Source organism: Populus alba, chromosome 18, assembly GCF_005239225.2.
Source record: "Populus alba chromosome 18, ASM523922v2, whole genome shotgun sequence".
NCBI classification, from domain to species: domain Eukaryota; kingdom Viridiplantae; phylum Streptophyta; class Magnoliopsida; order Malpighiales; family Salicaceae; genus Populus; species Populus alba.
The window spans coordinates 14374278-14401660 of NC_133301.1; the positions used below are offsets into that span (position 1 = coordinate 14374278).

The window sequence follows — 27383 nt, forward strand, 5'->3', positions numbered from 1 at the left end:
GTAAGCAACTACTTCCCTTTTTGTTGGTTGAGTGAACCAGAAAAGCTCAAACTTTAAAATAAACTTTGAACATCGATTAGGTGCATCATGATATGCAGCAGAGATGAGAAAGAATGAGAGTTTGATTGGTTTTCTGCCCTGAGAAAGTTTAGGAGCATCGATTTGTATTAGTTTTTGGTACTGTATCCATTTGATCTAAGATTAGGCATCACATTGTGTACAGAAAAAATAATACGCCACCTGGAAAAGGATGTAAAGAGAGAAGGCCCAAGTGATTAACTGTTTCAACATGTCATTATTGAGGGTTCAGTTCTATTCTGAAAGTAAGTTACAACAAATAAGAAATAAAATAAAATGATGCGTCCACAGCCTCTCGAGAGGGCCTTCAACATCCATCTAATTGTCGTCCCCAACCGCCAGCACAAAAATTATGGGACTGTCATGTATATCTGCTGATTGGAAGTCTCTGTGATGGTTAAGGTTGCACCTGCATGGCATAAATAACTGTACGAAACCATCTATGTGGTGGAACTGGATCTCTGCTTAATCTCCTGATACATATACCTTCTCTGCGTAGTACTTTTTCTCATTTTCTGCCTTCTTGGCATTACGTTTCTGCATTGAAGTTTAGGGTTAGCCAGAAGCAAAACATCATCGCATGTTATACTACCCTGTGAATACAATGCTACTATCCAAAAAATGGTTTACAGTGAACTTATTTGTGAGGTATAATGAGCAGGAAATCAAATGACATCGCAAAAGGAAGAATACTCCAGGCAAGTAATCAAATAAGGACATTGGATCCCAGACTTGAATACCAGAAAGAAAAAATTGGGAATTTGAACAGTAACTATTTATGCCCTTAACGAAGAAAATGAATAGCTACTCATTTACAGCTGAAAAAAACTTGACAATGCCTTCAAGAAATCTGGATTTACTGACTGTAGCTCACCAGTTCCACTCAGAGATTGTAATTCACCAGTTCAACCACACGGGACCATGTGAGAAATTGGATTAGTGAATCCCGCTGGTCAGGACCATTCAATGAGTGAATTAAGCAGTGCTCAATGCCATCTGGTTAGTTTTTTCCAGGCAATTTCATAAAATGTAGTGGTGCAAAGAATGGTCGACAGTTGACATGAAATGCACAATTGGAATGTCAATCCAAAAGGAAAACACAAATCACATTGAACTCATTCAAGTAAAGCAAGAGTGAGAAGCTTAGAACTACCAAGTAAGCCTCGTGATTGGCAACTATCCTTTGCGCCACTGAAGTGGTTGTTATAGTTTTAGGGCTGTCAAGCATCCGGAAAATTCTCATGCTCTTTGGAACTGCATACGGATCAGGTTCTCCCTACATGAAGCAAAACGTTTTTTTTTTTTTTTCAATTTTCCAATTGCCTAAGCACATAGAAGTTGCATGAGAAAAAAAGGATTCAATCAGGGAAATCGAAGAATTAAGCTTACAGCCAACAAGGAGTTGTTCTCTGCTACTGTCCCATGCACAACCAAGGTGATGTTAAAAGTTGTGACCTGATCATGCAAATAAAGGAATACCTCAAGGTTAAGAAATCATACAACAATGGTCATTCAAAAATGTACTATGCCTCAACATTAATAGGTTGATAAACAGATCCAAAACTACATCAGTTAATAATAGAAACTCAGGAAGGTGTCAGTTTGAAACCTCAGTGGAAGGTGTATGTTTAAAGAACTGAAACTAATCTAGAGAAGAAGGGAGCAACATTTTGGCTAAAGACAACAATTCAGTCTATGCTTTTCATTAGAGTCACTTTACTCAGAGTTCAGAATTCATCTTTGAAATCATACCATATACTTCAGTTAAATTGATGTTGATTACATGACTCCAAGAACTATTTTTGTTGTTCATAAGCTTGGCAAAGGAGTTGTTTAGGTTCCAATGACATATTTAACTTTCTAAGATCAAGCATATACTTCAACAACCATTTGTAAAAATAAGGATCAACCTGAATCCTTCAACACATAAAGCAATTACACAGAAAAATCTTGTTGTTAAAGCTAAAGCCCAAGTAATTTCAAAATCCCAACAAATTTCTTCATTCAGCATGCATTAACCCCATCTCTGTACGAGCATTTGTGATGCATTAACAATAAACCATTATCTGTTTAAAACTCTCATATCAAAGTACATAGAATTATAGCAACAATTAAAATACCATGTCTTTTGTAACTTCCCAAGGTGCACCAATGATGACTTCATCAACATAGCGGCAGGCCAGCACGCTAAGACTACGTTCATGCAGATGCATAATTGGGTGACCTTTCCCTCTATGTTCACTGCACAAAACAGCATCATGTTTCATTATATTCTGCTGTACTGACACAAGAAAATGCAGATACAAGTCTTATCTGATGCATTCAAACATCCGTAAGTGCAAAAATTGCTGATATCAAGTGTGCTAATGTACAATGTACACAAGTAAAATCAAGCATCAAAAGCAAATTGATATATATATATATACCTTACAATCTGGTCAGTGTGGATCCCAACCAGCAGAAAATCTCCAAGCTGCCTAGCACTCCTGAGAATCTGAGCAAGGAAAATATAAGAGGGGAAAAAATTTCTCAACAAATTTACATATATGGTTGGCTTTTAGCAATAAAGGAAACAGAGCATTTTGTATGGCATATATACTATGGATGGGTGCATCATGCATCTACTGGGATAACCAACAAGGGATTCAGAGTATTGAAAACCAAAAGCTAACCAATCACACCATAAAACAATTAATGAATCAGATAAAGCTGCTTCCCCAGATAGCCACAGTGACATTAAATCTGTTGAACAAGTTTGACAAACCATTCTACTGGATGCACATTTGAAAAGGATTAACTCTGATCCAATCATGTTTGCTTTTGCTATCAGACATAAACACCAGAAGTTACAGTAATCCAGTCCAGAGTGCTGGAATTGTCAATTTGAGCAATCCTCAAGTTTCACTGTGTCATGCAAGGCAGATATTTGAGTGGATGGCATTGAGCCATGTATACCTACAGTGCCATGTTGAAAAGCACTAAGCTGATGCCCAATAGAACTACAGTCCACAAAAATATGCAGTGATGTTGGAGCCACAAAATTTGGCATGGCAATGAGATACAATCACAGCTTTTTTATTGTGATGGAATTGCAAGAATCATTGCAAAGAATGATGACAGTAAATCATTAATGATTAATGATACCTCCACATGTCCAGCATGGAAGAGATCAAACGCTCCATCGATGTAGACAACACGAGCATTTGGTCCTGGTCCCTAAGATAACATGCAATGCACAGAGTCATTTGATCAAATAAGGTCCACATACACCGATGAAAGGAGGAAATTTTTTTATTGTATGCCCCCTTTTCCCTCAAATCATGCACAGGATATCTGATTAGCACCTCAATTTCCCTTTTAGTTCCAAACAAGAAATGCAGGTATAGAAATATATGCTAAAAAAATATTTTGATTGGATGATCAAAGATGCCATATATAATTATTTCCAGTTAGTGGTCACAAACTCATGCTTTACTGACTTCACAATTATGAAAAGCAAACATGTGATACCTTGCCATTTGAGAATTGCACAATTCGCCGGGATGTTGGTAGAAATTGAGATATATGGGCACTGTTGGATTGACTTCCTTTAAGAGCAATGCCAGGCAAAGATGATGAATCATCGTGATTTTCACAAGCTTTTTTATCCTTCAAAGAAGAAAGTATTCTACCTACATTAATAAGTTGAGCTGTAATTAGAAACAAAAATAAAACAAGAAAGTTATCTTTATAAGTGTAAAGGATGAAAGTATGGGCAAGAGATCAAACACTTGTACTGATGACTTGCACTCAACTAAAAAAAAGTACAGTATATTCATTGATAGCCCCAAACATATAGTTATGATCATGTTAGTTTTTTCTAACCAATCAATTTTTTGACTATTGTCCAACAATTTCAGAGATTGATCAAGAGAAGTTATAGTACCTACAATATCGGTGCTGGAGACACCTTCTGTACGTTTAATCTGCTTATAACGCCCAGCTTTCTTGGCCAAGGCATAGGCATCAGTTCCATCAGGAAGCAAGCAAGGATCATCACCATGTATGATATAATCAATCTTATGCTCATTGAAGAGACTGTTCATGAATTTCTCTGTAATGGCATAAGGAGCATTGGCTATGACTTCATCCACCCACTTTAATCCACTGACAAGGGCCAGCCTGGGAATAATGAACATGTGGAACAAGTATAGTCCAGTTAATATATTGCCAGAGAAAATTGGCCTAACTACAGATATTTCATCTTATTCATGTTTTATAGTCCGTTGCAATAACAACTAAATGAACACAGATGATATTGTCATAAACAAACTGATATGTCGCCCTCAAGAAGTACATAGCTCACTTTGCAATCGACGTCATAAACTTTGACCAGTTCCGTTACTAGTCCAGCAAGATTTGGCAAATTTATTCCACATAATTCAGCAAAATGTATTGCAATTAACAGATTCTGATCCCATGACTTCTTTTGTAAAATTAAAACACAACAAAAAAAATAAGAACACTTCATCTGAAAGAAACATGTCCAGCCATTTCAAAAAAAAAAAAAACCCACAGAAAACAAATCAATGGGGAAAAAAAAAATGAAAGGAGCAATGCACTAAAATACCTCTCTTCCATGGATAAAACAGGAGGGCCCTTATTGGCAACAATCTCCTCATCACTAACAACACCAACCACCAATTCATCTCCTAAAGCCTTAGCTTGCCTCAAAGCATTGGCATGTCCATAATGCATAAGATCAAAACAACCATCCATGTAAACCCGAATTCGCTTCTTCTGACATTTCTTTTTATGAAAAATTCCCAGATCAGACAACATATAAGGCAAAGAAGAGAACCCAAGTCCACCAAAATAACTAGTTGATAATCCAAGCAAAGCAGCTGTTAGCATTAGTCCACCAAACAGATGTGGGTAGTAATACACCCCATCCCAAATCGAACTGCTGCTCTCATACTCCATTCTCCCACTCTCCTCTCTTTTTGTTATGCTATTCCAATCTTGAGGAGAGAGTATTGGAGATAGAGAGAGTATCTAGAGACACAAACCCTGCATAAGTTGAGACAACAATTGAAGTCAGTTACCAAAACAAACGTTGTGATTTAACATAAATCATCGTAAAGTTGTTGTCTTGAAGTTAATTCACAAACTTAACAAACTAAAAAGTCTCACCAAATGTTAGAACAAAAGAAAAAATAATTAGAATTGGAATTCATAAAAAAACAAATGAACTTGATTGAATAAACAGAAATCTAAATCACACCCAGGAACACCCACTAAAATTCAAATTAAAACAAAACGAAACAAAGATTGTAATTCAAGCAATAAAAATTCCACTGCCAAGCTAAAAAAATACAGTAAATACACCAAATCTGAATAAATTTCTTTCCCTTTCGCACTTTTTTCCCAGTAAATTATGAATCAACCCAGAATTCAAAAAATATAAGATTTTTACCAAAAGAAACCAAAGAAAAATAGAAATGGGAGAGAATTCAACAGAATGGTTGCTAAAATAAACAAATGGGGGGCTTTTTTTCTTGAAAATTAATGAATGGGGTTGGTCTAAATCTGAATCTCAAACTCAAGAACTAAAAAGAGAATATTTCTCATGTAAGATGCAAAGAGAGAAAGAATAGGAACAGAAAAACCTGAAGGAAGGAAACGGGAATGAGAGAAAACCAAAGAAAATGAAAGGAAATGAATTCTTGAAAACATAGAAACTAAAGCCTAGAAATCTGAATCTGTCAGATCGAGAATCATGTTTTCACCTCTCTTTTTTTAATCGTTTCCTCTTTCTTAGAAAACTTTTAGCTGGATTCCCTCTCTATGTGTTGGCTCTGTTTTTATTATAGTTGTGAAGTTCGGACATGTACGCTAAGTTATCCGAAATCCAGCAACTATTCTGGATTGAAAAGAAATAGAGGAAGGAAAAAAATTGAGTGATCGGGGCAAAAAATATGAATTTGACTTGCTGATTTATAACTCTTGAAGAATTTTATTTTTTTAAAACAGTATTATATTAATTTCTGTAAGTTTCAAAATTTATACTCCATAATTCAGACTTTGCCTCAATCAACCCTGAGCAGGGCTTACGGCTATGATTTTTATGCCTAGACCCACTAGAAGGAATCTTTCAAGAAACAAAAAAAAAAAGTTGTCTTTCTTTTTTCTTTAAAATGAAAAAAATTCTCACCATTCAAAAAGAAAAGAAAAGAAAAGGAAAATCTCTCACCTTTGATTTTGGTTTATTTAATTATTTTTATATTATATATGTGCTTTGATGTATCTTTGTGATTAAGAAAGCAAAGCATCTTTGAAACTTATGCATACGAGGCTAGCAAACACATGTGAATGGTGTAGAGGGAAATGTCAGGTTGGTGCATAGACTTTAAAAGATTTATTGTTTGAGTCCTTAAGTCTTAACTTTTATCATTTTCGCCCATTGAATTTGTAAAAAACCTTGATTAAATCCTACTTTGCTCAAACTAGTCTTCTTAATCCTTAAATGACTCAAATTAAAGTTTGAATTTCATAATATTATCGTGAGCTTTGAGGACCATTAATATCATAATGGTGTTAAGCAATTTGAGAAATTGATCAATTAGAGTTCAATTGATGTTTTTTCTCTAATTTAAAGCATTGACTCCTCCATTAACAGAGGAGAAGCTATCGTTGAGAGAATGAGGCTATTGGAGTTGAATAGGATATGATTGAAGGTTTGAATAAAGTAAAAGGGTCAATTTGAAAGGAAAAACCCTCTCCACGTTCACTTCAAAAATCTAAGAAAAAGGATTCAGCAGGCTACAAGTTGCACGTCATTGCCATAATCCCGGAATTTACAATTAGGGATTGCAAAATTGTTAAAAAAAAAACCCATTTTTTCACCATTTTCATAACCTGAGTTTGTTATATATCCCGTTTGTTTTTAAAAGTATTTTTATAATTTTTTTTAAAAATTGTTTTGCTGTATAGTGTAAAAGATAAATTTTAAAAACTAAAAACATTATTTTAATTTATTTTCAAACAAAAAAATATTTTTAAAAATAAATATTATCACAATATTAAATATTTACATAATTATTTAAAAACTTTTTAAAACCTAGTTTCAACCTTAAAATTCATTCAAAATATATATAATTTTTTTTCTTAACTTACTTTTCAATTTCGATAACAATAGTAAATAAATTCTACTTTCAAAAACCAACCAAAGTGGTTTTTATAGTTGAAATATAGATGATTGAAAGTTTTTTTTTTTCTTTTATCTCTATTTTTCACGCTTATCTTCTTCCTTAAAATTATTTTATGATGAAAATATAAAAACAAATAAAGTTTAACTACTCAAATTTTAAAGTTTGAAAATACTAATTACAAATCAGCTTATAAAATTACAGAGCATATCTACTGCAGCGAAATAAACATAATTTTATTTATTTAATTAATTTGTTTTGTTAAAGTTAGCATCCAAACAAAAACATCAGTACGTGTAATCTCTTAACTAAAATAAAATTACGTGTAAACAAAACTGATCACGCATCTTGCGTGGCAAGCTTGACTTTCACGTTGAAATCGTGCGTGTAAAATACTGTGATTAGCATCAATTAATAGAATCAATAATATTATTAAATTAGAATATGTATGCCTTGGATCTTGAAAAAGATATAATTTCTACTTTCTATAACTTTATGTTTACAAGTTACAAGAGAATTTGAAAACCTTGACATAGATGAGCGGAGCAGGACCGATATATAAAGCAAAACCATGAAAGAATAACAGCTACAACAGAGCACATATTGCGTGAATATTTTCTATCAGAAACAAGTGCCCCCAACCTGCAGCCATGCTTATGATCACCAGCACTGGCCCTGATCATCTTCATTGTTTCCCTCAATCTGAGAAGATACATAAATGGATCTTTGCACAAAACATGGTGAAATTGCTAATGTCACAGCTGTTTATTTTGAGTTTAGAAAGATAGGAAACAAATACCAGTCCACTTCCCTTTCGTTTGTAGAGAATACACCATGAAGATCAAGTGCAATGAAGCCAACGGTACTTAATCATGGTTATGGTTTTAAATCAAAGCAATTACAAGCATTTTCTGTGTTTTGGTTCGTTTTTGTCAGCAAGCAAGCATGGAAGAAACAGCTGATCGTATAGCTAGCACACATACCATCAATTAGACCAAGGACAAAGTCTCCGTAAACTTGAGAGCATAGCAGCTGTAATGCGTGTACGGATGAAAACTAAATAGCTTCTTGAATGCTTTGTGCTTGAAGCTGTAAGATATGATCTCACCAGGCATGTTGATCACCAGCAATGGCCCTTCTTCATCGTTTTCCTCGATAAAAGAAGATACATAAATGGATCCACTCACGAAACATGGTGAGACTGAAGGGTCCTGATCGGTGATCTCTGGATATGCCATTACGATGGCGTTCACATCTAGATAGTACTTCACAAACCATTTCGAGCACCCCTTCTCCATGGCGTAAACGACAATGTATTGAGAGTCAATATTGGAACTGCTGCTGCTTGTCGTTTTGTCATCAGGCATCTCAGGAGAGGCATTCACACCCGTAGCTATAATATGATCAGGTTTTTGTTCTCCAGTCAATAACCCAATAAAGTGCAGTTCCCCACCAGACTCCCCGAAATACCTGAAGTTGCTGGCTTCCCAAGACTCAGGAAGTGGAGGGCTTGGCATTGCTTGAAGACATTCCTTATCAAGCAAGAAACAGAACCCATTTCCCATACGACTAATCCAGTGAATAGCACCATTCCAAAAGACACCATTGTTCAAGTTCACGCTCGAAGAATCAAAATTTTCTTGCTTTAGAGAAAGCTTCCAAATCCTGGTCTCAGATGAGTAGACATGGATCTCAAGCAATGATTTAAAGTAGTGAATACAAAGAACCTTGTAGTAAGGTGATTTTGAAGGATCAAACACCAATTGAATTCGCCTAGAACGAATTCCATCGCCAGATGGTAGAGTGAGCTCCACAAACTGTCTTGTTGTAGGATTCAATACATAATAATACGTTGGTTTAGTTCTCTCAGCAGAATACCGCATCCTTTTAGAGCACAAGAGCAAGCCATTGCAGGACTGAGAAACGTAAGTGCTTCCGGGTTTATCAGGATCGAAACGAAGAAAATCGGAGGAAACATCAAGTACTGATTTCCCATCAATAGAAACATATAGGTAACTACTAGGTTTCTTGAAACGAAATGCTACATTGAGGAGGAGACCAGAAATGGTGTGAGGATTGAGGTAGGTATGGCGGATAGAGAAACTGGGATGGGAGATTATAGATAGCCATCTCTTGGAGATTAACTTGAGTTTCAGGACATTTTTTACAGGCAAATGTAACAAAATCTCGCTGACAAAGTCATCATTGCCAAGGACAACATCAACAGGCGATGATTTCTTCTTCTTTGGTGAGTTAAAGGAGACTTCTAAATGGCTTGGAGAAGAGGGAATCATTCTTCCTATTTCTTTCTCCTGATTCTAAGATGTTGTGAACTGGATTTTCCTTCTGACAGACACTTTTTTTTTTTCCAGTTTTCAGAATATCGGGGGACTCTATCATAAGAAGGGGAGACAGATTTCAGTTTCCAAAATAAGATTTCTTAGAGGTTAAGTTGAAATCTGGATAAAGATGGCTGTTCCGATCACTTTATGACAGGTCATCAACTACTTTTCCTGTGTGAAATGGGAAAAAGTGGTATGATTGAACTCATAAAAGCACAATCAAACACAACTACACAAGCCATACCCTCAACGTGTCGGTAAGCACCAACCCAGCCCTCCTTTTGTCACCTCCAGCCAACTCTTAATTTGGATAACCCTTCCCTTCTTGTTTGTGACAACTCAGCAAATAAGTTCCTATTTAAACAATTTCATCCAATTTACCCATTTCTCACTCAAAATTATTAATCCCGATCTGGATTATTGTTTGACGGGTTAACTTGGAATGATCCAGGTTATTGGTTGATGTATTAACTTGAGATGACTAGATCAATCAAAACAAAGTTGTTTCAATTAAAAAAAAAAATTGAAACACATCATTTTGAATCATTTAAAAAAATCAAACCAAGTTTTGAACAAGTGGTTAGTTGATCCACCTGGATCAATTTCTACTTGTTTTTTTTAAATGCGGTTCAAGTCAGCTCCTAAATTGACCGGTTCTAGATTAACTTGTTAACTTAAACTAGGTTTAACAACAAAGACAGCACCCATCAATTCAGCAAAATCGGACTCAATTATAAAATTGTAATCTCTCTATAGGGTAAAACCATTGCAACTTGTTTATAATTTGGTCCAATTGGATTAAATTTGATGAAACTGTTTAAACAGGGGTTGATTTGCTACGAAAACAAGGCCTAAATTGGGATATACTTTTTCCCATGAACTTTCTTGAACATTTTCTCGACCAGATCATGACAAATGACCTCATAAAGAAACTGCATTCACACACCACAATAGGACTCAATCCGCTTGCTACGTAACAGCCATTAATTTTCCACCTCAAGAACGTGGAGCTCACCAACTCAGTGCTCGTGCACTTTCTTCGGTCATGGCCTAAGATTTAAAAAATAAAAAAGAGTTTTGATTTAAAAAAAAATATTTTGTGATATGACTAGGTTAATCAGATTACCTCATTAGAACAACTTTGAGTTAATTTTTTTTTAATTGAAAAAACCTAATCCGGGTCACAAGCTTTTGCCTCGGATCTACTTGCCAACTAGGTTTAATCATTGTAGCTTAAGATTATTATTCTAATCGTATAAAATTAGTGTTACTCACCAATTAATTTTCTTTTAAAACACGTCTGAATTTCATTAATTATGCTATAAGGAGGTGTAAGTTTCAGATGAGGTTTTCTAGAATTCAAAAAAAATAATAATTCAGATTTCCATTAAAAAATTTGTGGTTTGCCGTGCTGTTAGAGTTACAGAAGATACGAAAAAAAAAACAGCATATTTGCCGACCTGCCATGAGTTGAATGAGAGGTGTGTAAGAGAAATATTAATTACACAACAACATAGATATAGACGTTTTATATATTGATATTAAATTTAAAAAAAATTATATATTATTTTAATATATTTTTAAATAAAAAATATTTAAAAAACAACATCTATTACAATTTCAATCAATTATAACATCTAATTTCAACTATTACTTTACAAATTCTAAGCTAGTACACCTTGTGATTTTTATATTTTTCACTCTTTTTTTTGGTATTAAATCCAAGTTATTAATTTGGCTTGATAAATTAACTAATTGATTTCATCGATCAGGTTTTAAATTAACTTGGTAAAACTTAGTTGATCTAAAATAATTTAATTGATTTGATGGATTAATTAGCGATTTGATTACTTTGATTAAAATTTAATTTAAATATTTTTTTGAAAATATTATTATTTTAATTTAAATAAAAAACTTAAAATAACATTGTTTTAAATTAATTTAAATTAACTCATTGACTAATCAACTATGCCAGCTATTATCAAAGTACACTTGCAATTTTTATTCTTTCAATGATATAATATTTTGTTCCCATAAAAAGGACATTACCCTAACATATCTATTCACTTTAAATGGCGAGTCTGTTTATCTCAGGATATGCCATTACAATGACTTTCGTATGCAGACTGTACTTAACATTCAATTATCTTTGACTAAGGGGAGTAGCCATTGATCCTTTCGCTGTCTGAACCAGAGTTTTCTTATAAGGTTAGCCTGCTCGTGTTTCAAAATGAAAAGTCTTTAATGGGCGTAGCATGATGACAAATAATTTAAAATTTATATAGTAATTCTTGAGTTCAAATCAGGACATGTAATTTTTATAAGAATTTAGGATAATTGGGATTTTATTCGCTTACTTAGACCCATAAAATGAGCTATTTAGAGGGTGGAAAAAAAATGTTTCAAAATGATAGCAGATTTTTTATATAAAAAGAAAATCGGAATACTAAGAGGTCAAGTTTTTATCAATTATTGTTCTTATCGTATTGAATATAGGCAGATTCTTTATATAGAAATTACTTAGAGGTTGATGAGGTACAAAATTCCAAGGTGTTTAATTAAGAATAAAATTTATGAATTAAATAATTAATTAATCTTTTAATTGTAGTAATATGGTATATTTTTCCTAGTAAAAAAGGCTAATAGCTAATACTCGGTAAATCAAGAATGTTAATAGCTAACACGTATTAAAATATCATTTTTAATAGATTTAAAGACTTTTATATATATTTAAGTGAATATCTTTGTAAATAAAAAATATATAGTGTTAGTTTAGAGAGATAGACTATAAAAACATACATACTAAACATATAAAGAATAAATAAATTATGAACCTAACTTTGAAGAATTTATGGAATATTTATAGATCACGAATCTTGTCTATTTATAAAGAATAAGGGTTATAGAGTAGTTATTTGATCTTTGTAATGTTTAAAGTTACATTATATTCAAAATAATATATCTTATATTAGCATACAATATTGAAGGATTTGTGTGATATTTTGAAAAAAAATTTGAGTGTTGGACTCGGATGATTTGCATGAATCCATTTAAAAATAAAAAATAGATCTAGATAAACTACTTAAACCCTAGCATATTGGACTTAGATGTTACAGCTTGAACCCACGAAAGAACTGGGGTGCCTAGCATGGACCCGGGCAGTGGACCGGGTCCATGTGCTTTAGGAAGAGCTTTTTGGCCCAATTATTGTCAAATTTTGTTAGACTTTTTTATTCTTATTTTCTTGCAGCTTGAGCATTGGATCCCTGATCTGGGATAGAATTTATTGCTCGAAATTGAACAGAATCAGAATGGAAGCCGAACGTTACACCTCTTTAACCCAACTTGATTAACTTTTATGTGTGTGATTTTCCAGGACGACACATTTTTCCAGCACTAGGAATTCTTCATGACCTGACCTGGTTGATAAGCACCAGCCTTGCAAGAAAGCAATATTTGGTAAAACACAAATTAATCATGTAATTAATAAGTGCAGACAATAAAAGGATGGATCATGATTTATCTCAACAATTATAAACAAATTACTTCTTCTTGGATTCGTTTCTTCATTCGTTCCCCTCTCACCCCTCAAAACAACAACAAGAAGATGTGTATAGGGAATTTTATTCAAAAAATAATATTGACATTCAAGTTTTAAAAAGGTTGTCATAGTCAACTATGAGGTAAACAATAAATAAAGAGTTAAATTATATAAAAAAACTAAAATTCCAAAATAGAAACAATTTAAATTTCATAGCTCAGGACTCCATGCATGGTAATTAAAAAGAGGAGGGCTTTGTCAGGTTGATATTATATTTGTTTCTGAGAATGTTGGAACGGGGTTCTATCTTCAGCCAGCTTTGGAGAGTAAATTATATATCAAGAACATAAAGTTATGTTTGCCTTTTCTACATTGAAACTTGAAGACAAACATGAGAGAGACAGCCATGCATGGATTCAACCTCTACCATCAATAGAACTGCTACATCACAAAAGTATAGATTAAAAATTCTATGATTTTCCATTAGCTGTCAGGTCTCCTACCAAAAAACAAGTCAAATATCTTGATCGATCACACGCCTGCATATTCTCTTAATCACTTTATAGCACTTGCCCACCTAGCTACTTGCACTTCTGAATTCCAGTGATTCTTGATACTATATATGGCCTCACCATTTCCATGCAAAATCCTTCTGCTCTTCCTCCTATCTTTCTTAACCTAGCCTGTTCATTTTTTTCTCCAGCATGACGTTTTCAACTGTGTTTACATGTTTTCTTCTATCAAGTCTTGTATAATTTGTCGCAGATACTTTGTCTGGTAACTTCAACGTTGATATTACATGGGGTGGTGGCAGTGCTAAGATCCTTTCTTTGAAATCCTCTGAGCATCATGGAAGTCTACCAAAATCTTTTCATGGAAGTGGTCCCCTGGAGAGAAAAAAAGTTAGTAGTTGGCACTGTGAGTTTCACTATTTACAACAGGATATGGTGCAGATAAATCCAATGGCATAAATCAAGATATAGAGCTGGTCTCTTACGTGCTATAAACATCAACACATCATCTTCATTTTGTGAAATAATTAAAAAAATAGTGATCAAGCCCTATTCTTTTTCTGAAACCTCGACCAATAAACTGTGAAATAGTTCTAGGTTGACCAGTCGAGTTAATTCAGATTTTATAATTATGGATAATATAACACTATAAAGTTAAATCTTTAAATCATTATTGTATAGGGATTATAACTCTTAATTAAAATTATAAATGGTTCTTAAATTTGTAATCCAAATAGATGTTGTAATGCAAGATGCGTATAAATTAGTGGTAGACCTTATATATTGAGCAATTTTGCATATAATTGGCAAGAGTTACAAACAACATTACTTCTCACGAATGCAACTTGATGATTTCTAAATCTAGTGGAAGAGGGATTTAATTTCAATACTATTCAAAAACTAATCCATGCTTACCTTATAAAATAATAAAGAAGAAAGAAAAAGTAAACCGTCGGCTGAGTTGCCAAATTAAGTTAATAACATGCCTGACGTTGTACTAACATTGAAGACATTGGAAGGAATGTTTACTAAGTTAACATATGGATCCTTCTCCTTGTCTCAACTTTTCATTGTACACAAGACAATTTCCAATGTATCATATTCCCCTTCCCTTCGATTCTTTTTATGTTCCCTCTTGAACCTTCAAGTTTACCAAACAAATGAAAAAGAAAATCTGCAAGAGAGCATCTTGAGCTATCATTTTGAATCACAAAATTATTCTTCTTTCTTTCTGCTTTGAAGTCTGGACAGTTGAGAATGGCACGTCGAGCGCTAGAAGGTATGTTCACTGCAAATTATGACTCTCTTCTCTGTACAAACTGTATTCTAAAGCGTTTTGGGGACTAAGGAAAATCATAAAGTCTTGTGTGATGATGTGAGTGCAACGTGTCCTGTGAGAAGTTTGGGGTGGCTATCTGTCTTTCCCGTTTATTGAATTTAGTGACCTTTCAGAATTTGGAAGAGGAGACTTGAAAATTGCTATTGACATATATAATTTGGGTGTAGGGAGAACAGGAGAGGAAAAATGATCTAGCTTTTAAAATAAAATAAAATTGGTGATGTTATTGTAATTTCAAAGGGTTTTTTACATGATAAATATCCCAATGAAATTTCTGTTGTAGGAGTGTTGTTTTCAATATAAATTGTCAAAAAGAAAAAAATGAAGTTGGCCATGTATTCTATTGAATGCAGTGACTCCTCCAGCACCTAAAACGCTACATAGACAGAGCCCCTCATCAGGGAATTCTTCAGCGTTGTTGTTTGTCATTGGAGGGATGCTTGTGCTCGTAATATTGTTGATCGTTATCTTGCTCTTCTGGAAATTTAACAAACCAGAAAAACTGAGGAAATTCCTGAAAAGAAATGGAAGTCTGGCAGGTAATAGAACTGCTGAGTGTTTACCATATTATGAAGTTAATATAGAAGTTGTAATATTTACAGCAACCAAGGATTTCTGGAGTGGTAGCCCCCAAACGATAAGCTATTTCGACTTTCAGACATTGAAGAAAGCAACTAAGAATTTTCATCCTGGTAATCTACTCGGAAGAGGTGGATTTGGGCCTGTCTATCTAGTACTATTCGTAAATTGACAACAATGTAACATCTCATCTTACATGTGAATTGTTTGTTAAGAAAAACTGAAAATAGACAGTAACATCGGATGAAACACAGTAATTGACAACAATGTTTTCAAGCCTTTCAGTGAGCTTTAACATGTTCTTTAATTCTCTTCGGCTGCAGGGAATGGTGATAAATTCCTGGATTGGGACACCAGATTCCAAATAATATTAGGCATTGCTCGAGGATTGCAATATCTACATGAGGATTCACACCTAAGAATTGTACACACAGAGATATAAAAGCAAGCAACATTCTTCTTGATGTCAAATTCCAGCCAAGGATTAGTGATTTTGGGCTGTCTAGGTTCTTCCCTGAAGATCAAGCTTATCTCAGCACTACATTTGCAGGAACTTTGTAAGTATGCTACAAATATAGCAGTCAATGAACAGTCTTGGAACCATTGATCGTTACAAGATTTCACTATTAAGATTGCATTCGGTTCCGGCCTAATGCCTTAACTTCTCTCTATCTCTTGTTCGGAGGTTACACTGCTCCTGAGTATGCCATCAGAGGGGAATTGTCTGAAAAGGCAGACATTTATAGCTTTGGAGTGCTTGTGCTTGAAATTATTAGCTGCAGGAAAAACACAGATCTTAGGTTACCATCAGAAATGCAATATCTTCCTGAATATGTATGCCGTTGCCTTATCTGATCAACATTTTCCCTTCTTTTCTCAAAATTTTAATAATTTTATCAAGACCTTTTTTACTGACATCAAGATTGTTTCTTCCCAGGCATGGAAATTATATGAGAGGTCAAGTGTGATTGATCTGGTAGATCCCAAATTGCGAGAACATGGATTTATGGAGAAAGATGTCTTGCTAGTAATCCATGTAGCTTTCTTATGCCTTCAGCCTCTTGCTAACCTGAGGCCTCCAATGTCCAAGATTGAAGCCCTGCTAACATGCAAAGTTGAAATGGTCGGGACACCTATGAGGCCAGCATTCTTGGAAAGAAGGCGTAAAACGGATGAAAACCTATCATGGGATGCCATATCTGAGGTTTTTTTTTCTCCTTTGCATAGCGAGTCCCCTTCCGTTGCCTCGACAACAAAATTAAGGATCAGAGAGATGCGAAGATCAATCATTAGACATGTCTCTTTTTGTTGATTTCTGATGAAATCTTTTGCCCTTCCCTATTTGTTTTCACTGTATATCTGCTAAATTGGCTAGTGATGAAATTTGGTCATGGTAGTCATAAGGAGTTCTGGACACACCAGTGGAGCTGGCATCTTACTTCGCTATCAAGTTTTTGTAAAGATCTTCACCTTATGTAAATAATGCAAGTTAAAAAAACCCTTAGTATACATCTCAAGGTAAGAACATATAGAATTAACGGTGCTGAGCAGGAGATTGGAATTATTTGGGCTCAAATCAGCCTATGGACTGCCTGCATTTACAGTTTCTTGAGGGAAAGAAGTTATATACATGAATTGGCTGTCTAAGAATTGGATTTACAATAGTGTACTGTGGACATAGATGTTAACAGAATTGGTCAGAAGGAGCAGAAGAAAAGAAGAAAAAGAAGAAAGTCAAAACAGATGCTCAAAATCTAACTCTTTGCAAGCTGGAATGTTATTGTTTCGAAGTGTAGTGTTCATTACTCAGAGCAGTGTTTAGGCCTGCAGTGTTTCTCAGTTGCCTAGCATTTAGCTAATAGCTAGGGTAGGCCTAGTTTCATTGTATAATTGTATAGACTCTGAACACCTTGCACTTTCCATCAGGATTTTGTCACTCCCTTTTGGAGTCTTGCTTTGCTCCCTTTTCATTTCTGCTTAACAAATAAATCTACTGTTTTCTTTTCCTCTCTGAAGTGTATACATGCAGTCCAATTTTAATCCCCCACCCCCAGAAAAGAAAATATTAATTTTCTTTCTCAAATCTCATATATTCTCAAATATATATCCTTACATTCTGGATTTCATCTAAATTGTGCTTTTATTTTTGTTAAAAAATATTATTATATAGAAAAACAATGGTTGAGGTCAGAATTTCAATATAAGAACCCAATGGAAAAATTCAAATTATTTAAAAGTAGAATCGATGCAGAATTGATAATATCCCAGTAGTTGGGATTGTATTTGAAGTTTGACCTTTTCTTTTTCTCAGGCTATTAGGACATTAAATTAGCAGTTGCTTTACAGACTTTGGTTTTTTCAACCTTTATGGGTCAATATAATCCACACTTCACTTTCTCCCTGTAGTACTCTTATCAGTTGATCTTGATTTGTGACCTGACATTAAAACACAGCCTCGAGGGGGAAGCGAACAACAGAAGCATCACCATCATAACCAAAATAATTCTCTCCTTCACTGTCTAAAAAACTATTGAAATGGATTGCACATGAAAAAACAAAAAGAGAGAAACTTTTGGAAAGTATTTTCCAGAAAACACCCGTCCCCGAGCCTGTGAATTTGTTTTCAATCTGCATGCACGAAACCCAATATGATCACCATCATCCCCCACCAATCTTACCCTCTTGGATTGGAATATCTTTTTGAGAGGGACACAAGCTAAAATTAACCTAAAAAACAGCCCACAAGACAAAAGTGATTAAAAAAAAAATGAATTCTGTGGTCAAAAGTTAATTCTTGATTTAATGCTGGCTGGCGCGTACTGCATGCAGCTGTAACAGTAAACACCATTAAATTCTCTCACTCCACAGGAAAATAAAAGGGAAATATATATATAAATAGTAGCATTTAAGTATGCTGACACGAATTTAATGCTATTTTCCCTAATCAGGAAACATATCTAATCAATACAGGTAACAAATCAAGACTGAAGAACTTCTTTTCCCTTAAACTCCACCAAAAATCCTGTGCCTTTCTCTTGTCTACTTTTCATGTATACGTATAGTTGCCAAGATTTGCCCGTGTGTATGCTGATGCTCTTGACCTGATTTATACTTGTAAAATATTGGAAAAATAAATATTCAGAAATTGATATGGTTTCTTTCACCAATTAAGGTTCAAACCAATCCATAACTACGAAAATGGTTTTATGCATATAAATCCCATTACCTACTTCTTTATTGTGGGAAAATATTAAATGGTAAATAAGAATGATTAATTTTATTGGTTTTGAGTAATTAATAATTAATTAATTTAACTGGTAAAACATTTTATGTCACTGGAGGTAAAATTACGTACATTAAGAAGGGGAATGACAAATATATATGTTCATATATATATAAGGTTAAATGATATTATCATGCACTTAATCGAAGGAAGGAGAGAATAGAAGGCATATAATTCTCTTCAATTAATAAAACTGGCTAAAAAATCTACTACTCTTACTTTTGTTGTTGTTGTTGTGAATAAGGTTTTGAACAAAGTATGATCACAGATACTACATGGATCAACAAGCATGACAACCATATACATAACTGAACTTCAGAGATTGAACTAAGCAGACTAAAAACAAATACAAAAGAAAAAAGAAAAGAAAGTGAGGCAAGATTTGTTCGACAAAATCTGTATTAATTTAATTTCTACTCCAACAAATTGATCAAGCATGGAGAAAATACTTGAGGATTTTTGGACAGAAACTGAATCTTCACACCCTCTACTTCTACCTGTTGTGTAAAGGATTTGGACCTGTAGGAACAACTCTCATCTCATCCAAAGTAATGTTCTTGTTCTTGCTGGAGTTAGAGAACAAGGTGTTGACAGCTTCAAGTGATGATGATGATGGTGACATATTTGATGAACTTTTCTTCTTGTTGGAACCATCAACAGGAGATAGAAAAGTTGTTTTTGGCACTGCATCAGACCGGCCAATAGATCCAAAAATCAGAAGCGATAGTGCCATAACAAGAACAGCTAATACTCTCATTGCATCAACACTTCTCTCAACCTCAAAGAAAGTTTTGGAACAAAACCTGAAAAGAAGGGGATTTTATACTTGAAAAGTGACCAAAAAGAGAGGAATGGAGAGGAGGCAAAAGGAATGGAAATAGTGTTGAGAGAAAGAGGTCGTGAAAAGAATGGCCGAGCTGCTGCTTATAGAGAGAAAGTGAGAGGTGATACAGAGACATTAACTATGTATGGTACCTTGGATTTACAGGTAAAGAAAAGCTTTGACATATCAACATCTCTTTGATCTGAACCTTCACCGAACCTTATTAATTGCTTTCAATTCCATTGGAGCTAGGACGTATTTGGGAAGTGTAAAAATTCAAAAAAATAAAATTAAAGAAGAGAAATCTCTTCTTATAATTACGTACACACAGCCCTCTCCAATGTCCAAACCTGTCCACTGAGCTTTAAGATATCTCTATATCTAGTCCTTTCTCTCTTTTTTTTCCATGGAGCTGTTGCACGTGCTCTGAATGGCCATGCAAAGCTAAACGAAGAAAAGCTGACAATAAAAAAGGAAAAATATTAATGGATTGTTTTGACTAGACCATGCATGCCTATGGTTCTGTTTTCCTCGCAAGTTGATTTTCTGCTTGGATTGGTGGAGGGTGCTTGATTGAATAAATGATGAAAACTAGCAAGCTAGATAGCTAGCTAGGTTCATGGGTTTTTAGTTAGACAACCTGCTGCTAGCTAGTTTGCTTGTGCTCTTGCCGGAATAACGACAAGAACAGCTGAGACTTTATGACTCCCCGCCTTTTGCATTAAACACACTTGAGACCTTTTCTTTTCATCCATTCTTCTTCTTCTTCTTTTCTTAAAGGAAATTCGGATCCACACACTCGGATTAATTATATTTTGGATGGTATTTTTTAAAAAATTTGATAAGAAATTGTTTTGGATGATATTTTTAAAAATATTAAGATTTTGATGAATTAAATTAATTCAGGTTGATTTTTTAAATTTATAACCAAGGTTATAAAATTATGATAACTCTATAGAAAACAAATCAAAATTAATTATAAAAAATTAATTCTTAATCAACCCATAGTTTGAGCATGAAATAAAAAGGAAATATTAAATTAAAAAAATAACAAGAAAAAAACTAATTTGATCAACCCGGGTTAACAGGTTAAACTCATAACTCAGGTCATGAGATTAAATTAACCTTATAGAAAGCAAATAAAAAAAAAATTATAAAGCTTTATTTCCAACCAACCTAATGTTAAAAGATTAAATCGAAGATAAAAAAAAACAACCCAAGTTAACTTGGGCTAGCCTATTAAACTCGTTACTTAGGTCATAAAACCAGGATAACTTCATGAAAAACAAATAAAAAAAATATAGAACTCTATTTTTAACCTATCAATGTTGAAGGATAAAATCATGAAAAAAAATAAATTTATGAGATCAAGATAACTCACATAAAATAAATAAATAAAATTATGAAGATTAAATTCTCAAACAACCTAATATTGAAAAGAAAAACTAAATAACAAAAAAGAAAAAGAAAATTAAATTTTTTGGAGGGTGAAATTGAACAAAAATACATATTCAATTATAAAGGACAAAAAAAAATCCGATCAACTTAAATTAATCTATCAAACTCGTGACTAGATTACCCCAATCGAAATAACTCCATGAAAAAAAATTACAAAGCAAATCTTTAAAAAAATATTCATTTAAAAAGGACTAGAAAAATAAATAGAGTCAACTCGAGTCAATCTGTCAAACTCATAATTTAAGTCATAAGATCGAGATAACTTCATAAAAAGTAAATAAAAAATATTTACGAAGTCCAATTTCCAACTAACCTAATGTTGAATGATAAAAATAAAATAAAAATCAATTAGAAAAGGAAATAAAAAAAATCAATTCGAGTCCATTTAGGTTAACTCATTAAATTTGTAATTTGGATCATGAAATCAAGATAAATTCATAAAAAAAATTAAGAAGCACCACTTCCAACAAATTTAATGTTGTAGGTCAAAATCAAGAAAACAAATATAATTTCATGAGATCAATATATAACCCAATAAAAAAAAAAAAATTTATAAAGTATAATTCTCAAAATAACTTAGAAGAATAAAATTAAAAAACATACTAAATTAAAAAAAATTAGGTTGTCAAGAGTTATATTGAGAGAAAAAAAAGTAAAAATAAAAAAATACTATCACAATATATAGTGTTTGTGGCAATAATAATTTAGTCACATCATTTAGTATTTTGTTAATTAAATCTTGATAAGAATAAATTAAATGCTTGACATGTACCCTATCACACTTAACTTGAGAAATAAATATGGGTTATTGAATTATGAGATTCACTCGTTGATTATCAGGTGAATTTAAATTAATTATTTTTATTAAAAAAAAATATTATTTTTTTTTAAAAAATATTTAATTTGATCTAATTAGATTTAGACCGGGTTTAATTGAGTAAATAAAATCACTAATAACTTGAGCTCATCATACAAAATTTTAGCAACTAACTAGATTGAGGAACAAGACGTTATATACATTCTCGTTTTCACGGACCATATCTTTTACTCTTCTTGCAGGGGTAAACATATTCCTATGGCTTCAATTAATTTCATCTCCCTACATTACAAGTAACTAGGTATAATTGAAACTATAAACATATATTTGTTTTAAAACCCGACTCAAACATATTCAACTAGCTAGTTTGGTTGAATCAATTTTTTTTCTAATTCAAATTAAAACACTATATATAAATATATATTTTTAAATAAGATTATGAATTGCTTGGTCTAGGTCGGAAGAAATTAATTGTGGGAGAGAATAAGAACATTTGGGCTAATTCCCGAACTACAAAATTCCCCAGCAAAATTGCAAGCCCAAGGAGCTAGGAGCCATAAGAAAACTCCCCAACCCCAGACCAAAAATTCTCTTCTCAACTACAAGTCCCTCCTTTTTTCCTTTTTTTAATCTTTTTCCTCTGTCAACAAGAAAAACAGAACATGTTCTCCAAATCCAGCAAAACAAAACCATGGCAAATTCCTCTTCTTTCAACAACCGCTACGCTGTAATAACCTCAATATTTCTTGCCTCATTCCTTTTTACAGTTCTCCTCTTCAACAAACGAGCTCTTGAGCCCTCTCTCTCTTTCTACAGAGATTTCTTTCCACAAACAGCTACTGCCCCCCTCACTTCCTCCCCCAATTTCACCCTTCCTGACTCAGAACAACCAGTTGACTCAGCGGCTCACCAACCCGTTTCTCGAAATGAGACTATTGAGTCCAAAACTGGTGATAATTCAACAAAAGTGGAGGTGTCTGCTGAAAATGAGAAAGACAACCCAGATGGGGATTTTGAGTCTGGTGGGGGTTCGAGTGATAAATCAACAAATGTGGAGGTTTCTAGTGAAAACGAGAAGGACCTAGATGGGAATTTGGAGTCTGGTGCGGATTTGGATCGTAATGGTGATGATAAGTTGATGGCGAGTTTGAAAAGTTGTGATCTTTATATGGGTACTTGGGTGAAAGATGAAGAGTATCCGATTTATGAAGCTGGTTCTTGTCCTTATGTTGATGAGGCCTTTGATTGCCAAGGCAATGGAAGGAAAGATTCTGATTATCTTAAATGGCGTTGGAAGCCTTATGATTGTGATCTTCCAAGGTTTGTGGTTTTTTTTTTTTTAACTTAAATTGTTTGTAATAATTGTTTTTATAGTCTATTTAGGTGCACAATGTAATTGTATGTCATGATTTAGGAGATATTGCAAAAATTTGGCCTTTGAGACAATGTGATATTATTTATACTTTTATAGAAATGGAGATCGCTGGTTGCTTTTGCAATCAATTCTTTCGTCTGCAATCTTGTGCCTTATTTGTCTTTCCAAATGTTACTCTCGTCTACTTCCCAACCTTAGTGGCTTGCTGCAAGATTATCTTGCTATTTCCTAGGTTCCTACAGCTTGTATATTGCTGTTGTAAGTAGTGAGTTTGTTGGTGTAATGCTTACTAATTCTAGTATGCGTGTAGTGAAACTTCAGTCTCCCGGTGCTTATTTTCTCTCTTCTTCTTTTTTATGGACCTTTTTTGGTGGTGTAAGTGAAATTTTATATGCTAGAGCACCTTCTTCTGCGTTGGTTTTACAATTTATCATGTATTCCCGTCATTCAAGCAGAAGTTCGCCAAGGTTCTTAAAACTATCCGTTCCTTTAAATTCATTTACATAAGAATGAAATTGGAGTCCAAGTCCTTGGAAATAAGGTAGGATAATACTTAATTATGATGGAAGCATAATGGGTATAGATAATGATGTCTGTCTTCGGTTAATCTGTATGTGTAAATATATGCATGTGTGTGTTTATTCACTCATTTAACTTGGACTATTCATTGCCACTAATAAATCCTAGCTTCTCTTCTATGTGACAATTTTTTCCAGACTATTTAAGCAAAAGTGATTTTGGCCACATTTGATACATACTAACTACATTATGCTGAGCCTCATTATTTTCAATAATGTTACATATTTATCAGAAATGCAATTCTTTTTTCTGCATTCGCATTTCACTCGTAGGTTTAATGCAACAGACTTCTTGACAAGATTGAGAGGGAAGAGGCTCATGCTAGTTGGAGACTCCATGAATCGAAATCAGTTTGAATCGATGCTATGTCTCCTCCGTGAAGGCCTGCCTGATAAGAGCAAAATGTTTGAGATCCATGGCAACAAGATAACAAAGGGAAGAGGCTACTATGTTTTCAAATTTGTGGTAATCATATATTTTTATATAATTATACTGCTTCAATAGTTTCTTTATGCTGTTTCTATTGTTTAATCCTCTATCAAGAGCATAATATAGCATTAACCAATGTTATAGTAGTTAAATTGAGCAAAGATAGAGGGTCAGAAAAGGCCAGCAACATTCCAAAAATTTAGTTGATGCATTCTTTCTTGAGCACATACTTCTTACAGATATGAATGGTGATAGGTGTGCATGGCTGCAATGATACCTTGTCCTTTTTGGGAATCATCCATTTCTTCTAGGAAACACTTCGAAATTTTGCATGTATTTTAATATAAAACTGCTGTACCTGCATAAAAAATTTCTTTATAAATTATTTTCTCATTTGTTTCTCATTCAAAAAATTTATTGGTTTCGTAACTGGGTTTTGTCATTTACACATAAATTCTCTCTCTCATTGGAATCCACAAGAGTCCGTCTGGATATACAACAATCTATTCATAAAAACATAATTTGTAAATACAGCATGTCATCATTGTTTATTCTAACCTCAAAAAAAAAAAAAAAAAAAAACGGGTCAATGATGTTAATAGGTGCTTGGGCAGGATTATGAGTGTACTGTGGAATTTGTGAGGTCACATTTCCTTGTGAAAGAAGGGGTGCGCATAAATGCACAAGGAAGCTCAAATCCAACTTTATCTATAGATGTAATTGACAAGACAGCTGGCCGATGGAAGAGGGCTGACATTCTGGTTTTTAATACTGGGCACTGGTGGACACATGGAAAGACAGCTCGAGGGTATGTTTGAATTGTTGTCATTATATTTTGAATTGTGATAGAACTTAAATTGTGGATTTGTTATATCATTAAAACAGGATAGTATTTTCCCATGTTCATATTATTTCACTCCGCTCTTTTTTGCCCAGTAGTTAGGTTGAATGACAATGGCCATCCTCCCACTCCCATGATCCCTCCCATTGATGTGGAATGAGATTTTTCTTTCTTAACAAATATGTGAGTGGGGTTTAACTCTGGACTATTGGGACGTCACCAAGTGGCTTTATTAATTAGGTTAAATGGCACCCGCTCTGCTATTTCTAGTTTGAAAGTGACTTTGGTCCTCTTTTTTTCTTTTTGGAGTTAATAGCAAAAAAAACAACGAAATTAGTATTGAACAAAAAGAAAAGGTGAGATTTGTGCAGGAATCACTTTTTACCTATTTTTGAGACCAGAAATTAGTCCCTTCTGGTAACAATTCTATGCCCTGCATATTGCAGGAAAATTCTATTGTATGAACCTTAGCTTGTATCCAGATTATTTAGTTTAGTTGATTTATAAATATCTAAGCATGTGTTTTAACTATGAAATCATAATGGTACAAGTCCCATTCAGTAAAGTATGTCCTTGCAGGTTGTGTCTATCACGTGTTTGCTCTCTCTTAATTATTTGCGCGCGTGTGTGTCTAGAACTTGCAATAAGAAGGTTACAGATACCGCTTAATTGTGCAGGAAAAATTACTATAAAGAAGGTGACTATCTCTATCCAAAGTTTGATGCAGTTGAGGCTTACAGAAGGGCTCTGAAGACCTGGGCAAAATGGATTGACCAAAATGTGGATCCGAAAAAGCAGTTAGTGTTCTATCGTGGATACTCCTCGGCCCATTTCAGGTACATTTTTGCTTCAGTTTTTTTCCAACTGGTCTTTCATCCCTAGATTTTTTTTATGTTATAAACAGGATAGAGGAGAGAGTATATTTTACTCAATTTTCCTTTTCTTCAGCATTAAGAAATGTGGAAAACTCGTTTATTTAATATTGGAGTCTGTTAATTAGTAGTCACAGCATAGATCGTCTCTGTCACTCTTTCTATATTCGGAACTTTTCTTGAAGAAAGCAAATGTTTTGTTGAAACAGTTATGAATACTCAATTATTTATTCCTTTCCACATTATTTCCAACAAGCAGAGGTGGGGACTGGGATTCAGGAGGGACATGCAATGGAGAGACTGAACCAGTTTTAAGTGGCGCAATTCTCAACAACTATCCTGTCAAAATGAAGATAGTAGAGGAGGTAATCCAGGAAATGAAGAATCCAGTTACGCTACTAAATGTAACAAGGTTGACCAATTTTCGAAAGGATGGACATCCATCAATCTTTGGCAAGAACGCAACTGCAGGGATAAAGGTTTCAACAAGGCGCCAAGACTGCAGCCATTGGTGTGTTCCAGGCGTCCCTGATGCATGGAATGAGCTGATATATGCGACTTTGCTTCAACAAACAGTTTCCAAGAGTTGAAACAGCAATCTTTGCTTCCCATTTTCAACAGGGAAATTTTTGTATAGTTTTACTTCGACTAGGTACGGAGAATTCCAAGTTTTGTGCTGTACAAGACTTGCAATGTGAATTCTGGATTTGCAAGTCATGGAAAAATATTATTTCTTACAACCATTTATTGGTGCATGATATATACATACACATATAGAAACATATACGCATATGTGAAAGGTTTACTGATGATTGGAGAAGTTTGACTACTTCAGGTCTTGCCTCTTCAACACTTGAGGTTGCTTCTGTGGTGGGCCTTTCTCTGAGAAGGTTTCCACGAAATAATGCCTTAGCTTAAAGCTGTTGCCACCAGACCCTGCTTCTCGCCCTTGGACCATGAAAGGGTCCATCATATATGTTCACATTGTAGTTTCAGGCTTTCAGCTGCTTGGTCAACCTACCTTTTTTTTTTTTTTTTTTATCGGAGTAATATTTCGGTTTTTGCCCGCAAGAAAAGTCAACCAGGTAACAACAAGAATGAGTGCTGTCATTTTGGGTCAAGATCTGGACTTAGTTTTATCCAGTGATCTTAGCAAAACAAGTGAACAGGATGACAAGCTTCCAAGAAACGTTGACATGCTGCTTATTTTCTAACAAGAGAAATTTGACTTATTTTATGCTTGTAAATATAAACATGTTATAATTCCAATATTCTTATTTTTCACGTTTCTGTGTGTGTAATTTTCTTGGTCTTGATGAAGAATATTT

The 27383-nt window shown here is 34.0% G+C and overlaps 3 protein-coding genes across 7 annotated transcripts; 1 reads left to right on the plus strand and 2 right to left on the minus strand.

The window, feature by feature from the left end:
• Nucleotides 1-272: 272 nt before the first annotated feature.
• Nucleotides 273-6151, minus strand: LOC118052139 (ethanolamine-phosphate cytidylyltransferase). Of its 3 annotated transcripts, none has more exons than XM_035062979.2 (10): nucleotides 5847-6149; nucleotides 4688-5127; nucleotides 4004-4239; nucleotides 3589-3749; nucleotides 3223-3294; nucleotides 2505-2572; nucleotides 2199-2319; nucleotides 1468-1533; nucleotides 1232-1354; nucleotides 273-615 (listed from the first exon to the last, which is right to left on the minus strand). In XM_035062979.2, the coding sequence occupies exons 2-10, from the start codon at nucleotides 5038-5040 to the stop codon at nucleotides 544-546; spliced, it is 1272 nt and encodes a 423-aa protein (XP_034918870.1). In that variant the 5' UTR covers nucleotides 5041-5127; nucleotides 5847-6149; the 3' UTR covers nucleotides 273-543. The 3 variants fall into 3 exon arrangements, with proteins under 3 accessions (XP_034918870.1, XP_034918871.1, XP_034918872.1); XM_035062980.2 differs by having other exon boundaries at nucleotides 5727-6149; XM_035062981.2 differs by lacking the exon at nucleotides 3223-3294 and having other exon boundaries at nucleotides 5847-6151.
• A 1577-nt stretch (nucleotides 6152-7728) lies between these two features.
• LOC118052141 (F-box protein At5g07610) lies at nucleotides 7729-9709 on the minus strand. Its single transcript, XM_073406188.1, has one exon. It carries the CDS (start codon nucleotides 9557-9559, stop codon nucleotides 8255-8257), a length of 1305 nt encoding a protein of 434 aa, XP_073262289.1. The 5' UTR covers nucleotides 9560-9709; the 3' UTR covers nucleotides 7729-8254.
• A 12804-nt stretch (nucleotides 9710-22513) lies between these two features.
• LOC118052142 (protein trichome birefringence-like 5) lies at nucleotides 22514-26875 on the plus strand. 3 transcript variants are annotated; one of them, XM_035062987.2, is made up of 5 exons: nucleotides 22514-23279; nucleotides 24186-24378; nucleotides 24945-25150; nucleotides 25861-26019; nucleotides 26265-26517. In XM_035062987.2, exons 1-5 carry the CDS (start codon nucleotides 22651-22653, stop codon nucleotides 26368-26370), a joined length of 1293 nt encoding a protein of 430 aa, XP_034918878.1. In that variant the 5' UTR covers nucleotides 22514-22650; the 3' UTR covers nucleotides 26371-26517. The 3 variants fall into 3 exon arrangements, with proteins under 3 accessions (XP_034918878.1, XP_034918877.1, XP_034918875.1); XM_035062986.2 differs by having other exon boundaries at nucleotides 22533-23279; nucleotides 24957-25150; nucleotides 26315-26875; XM_035062984.2 differs by having other exon boundaries at nucleotides 22534-23279; nucleotides 26315-26875.
• The last annotated feature ends 508 nt before the right edge of the window (nucleotides 26876-27383 follow it).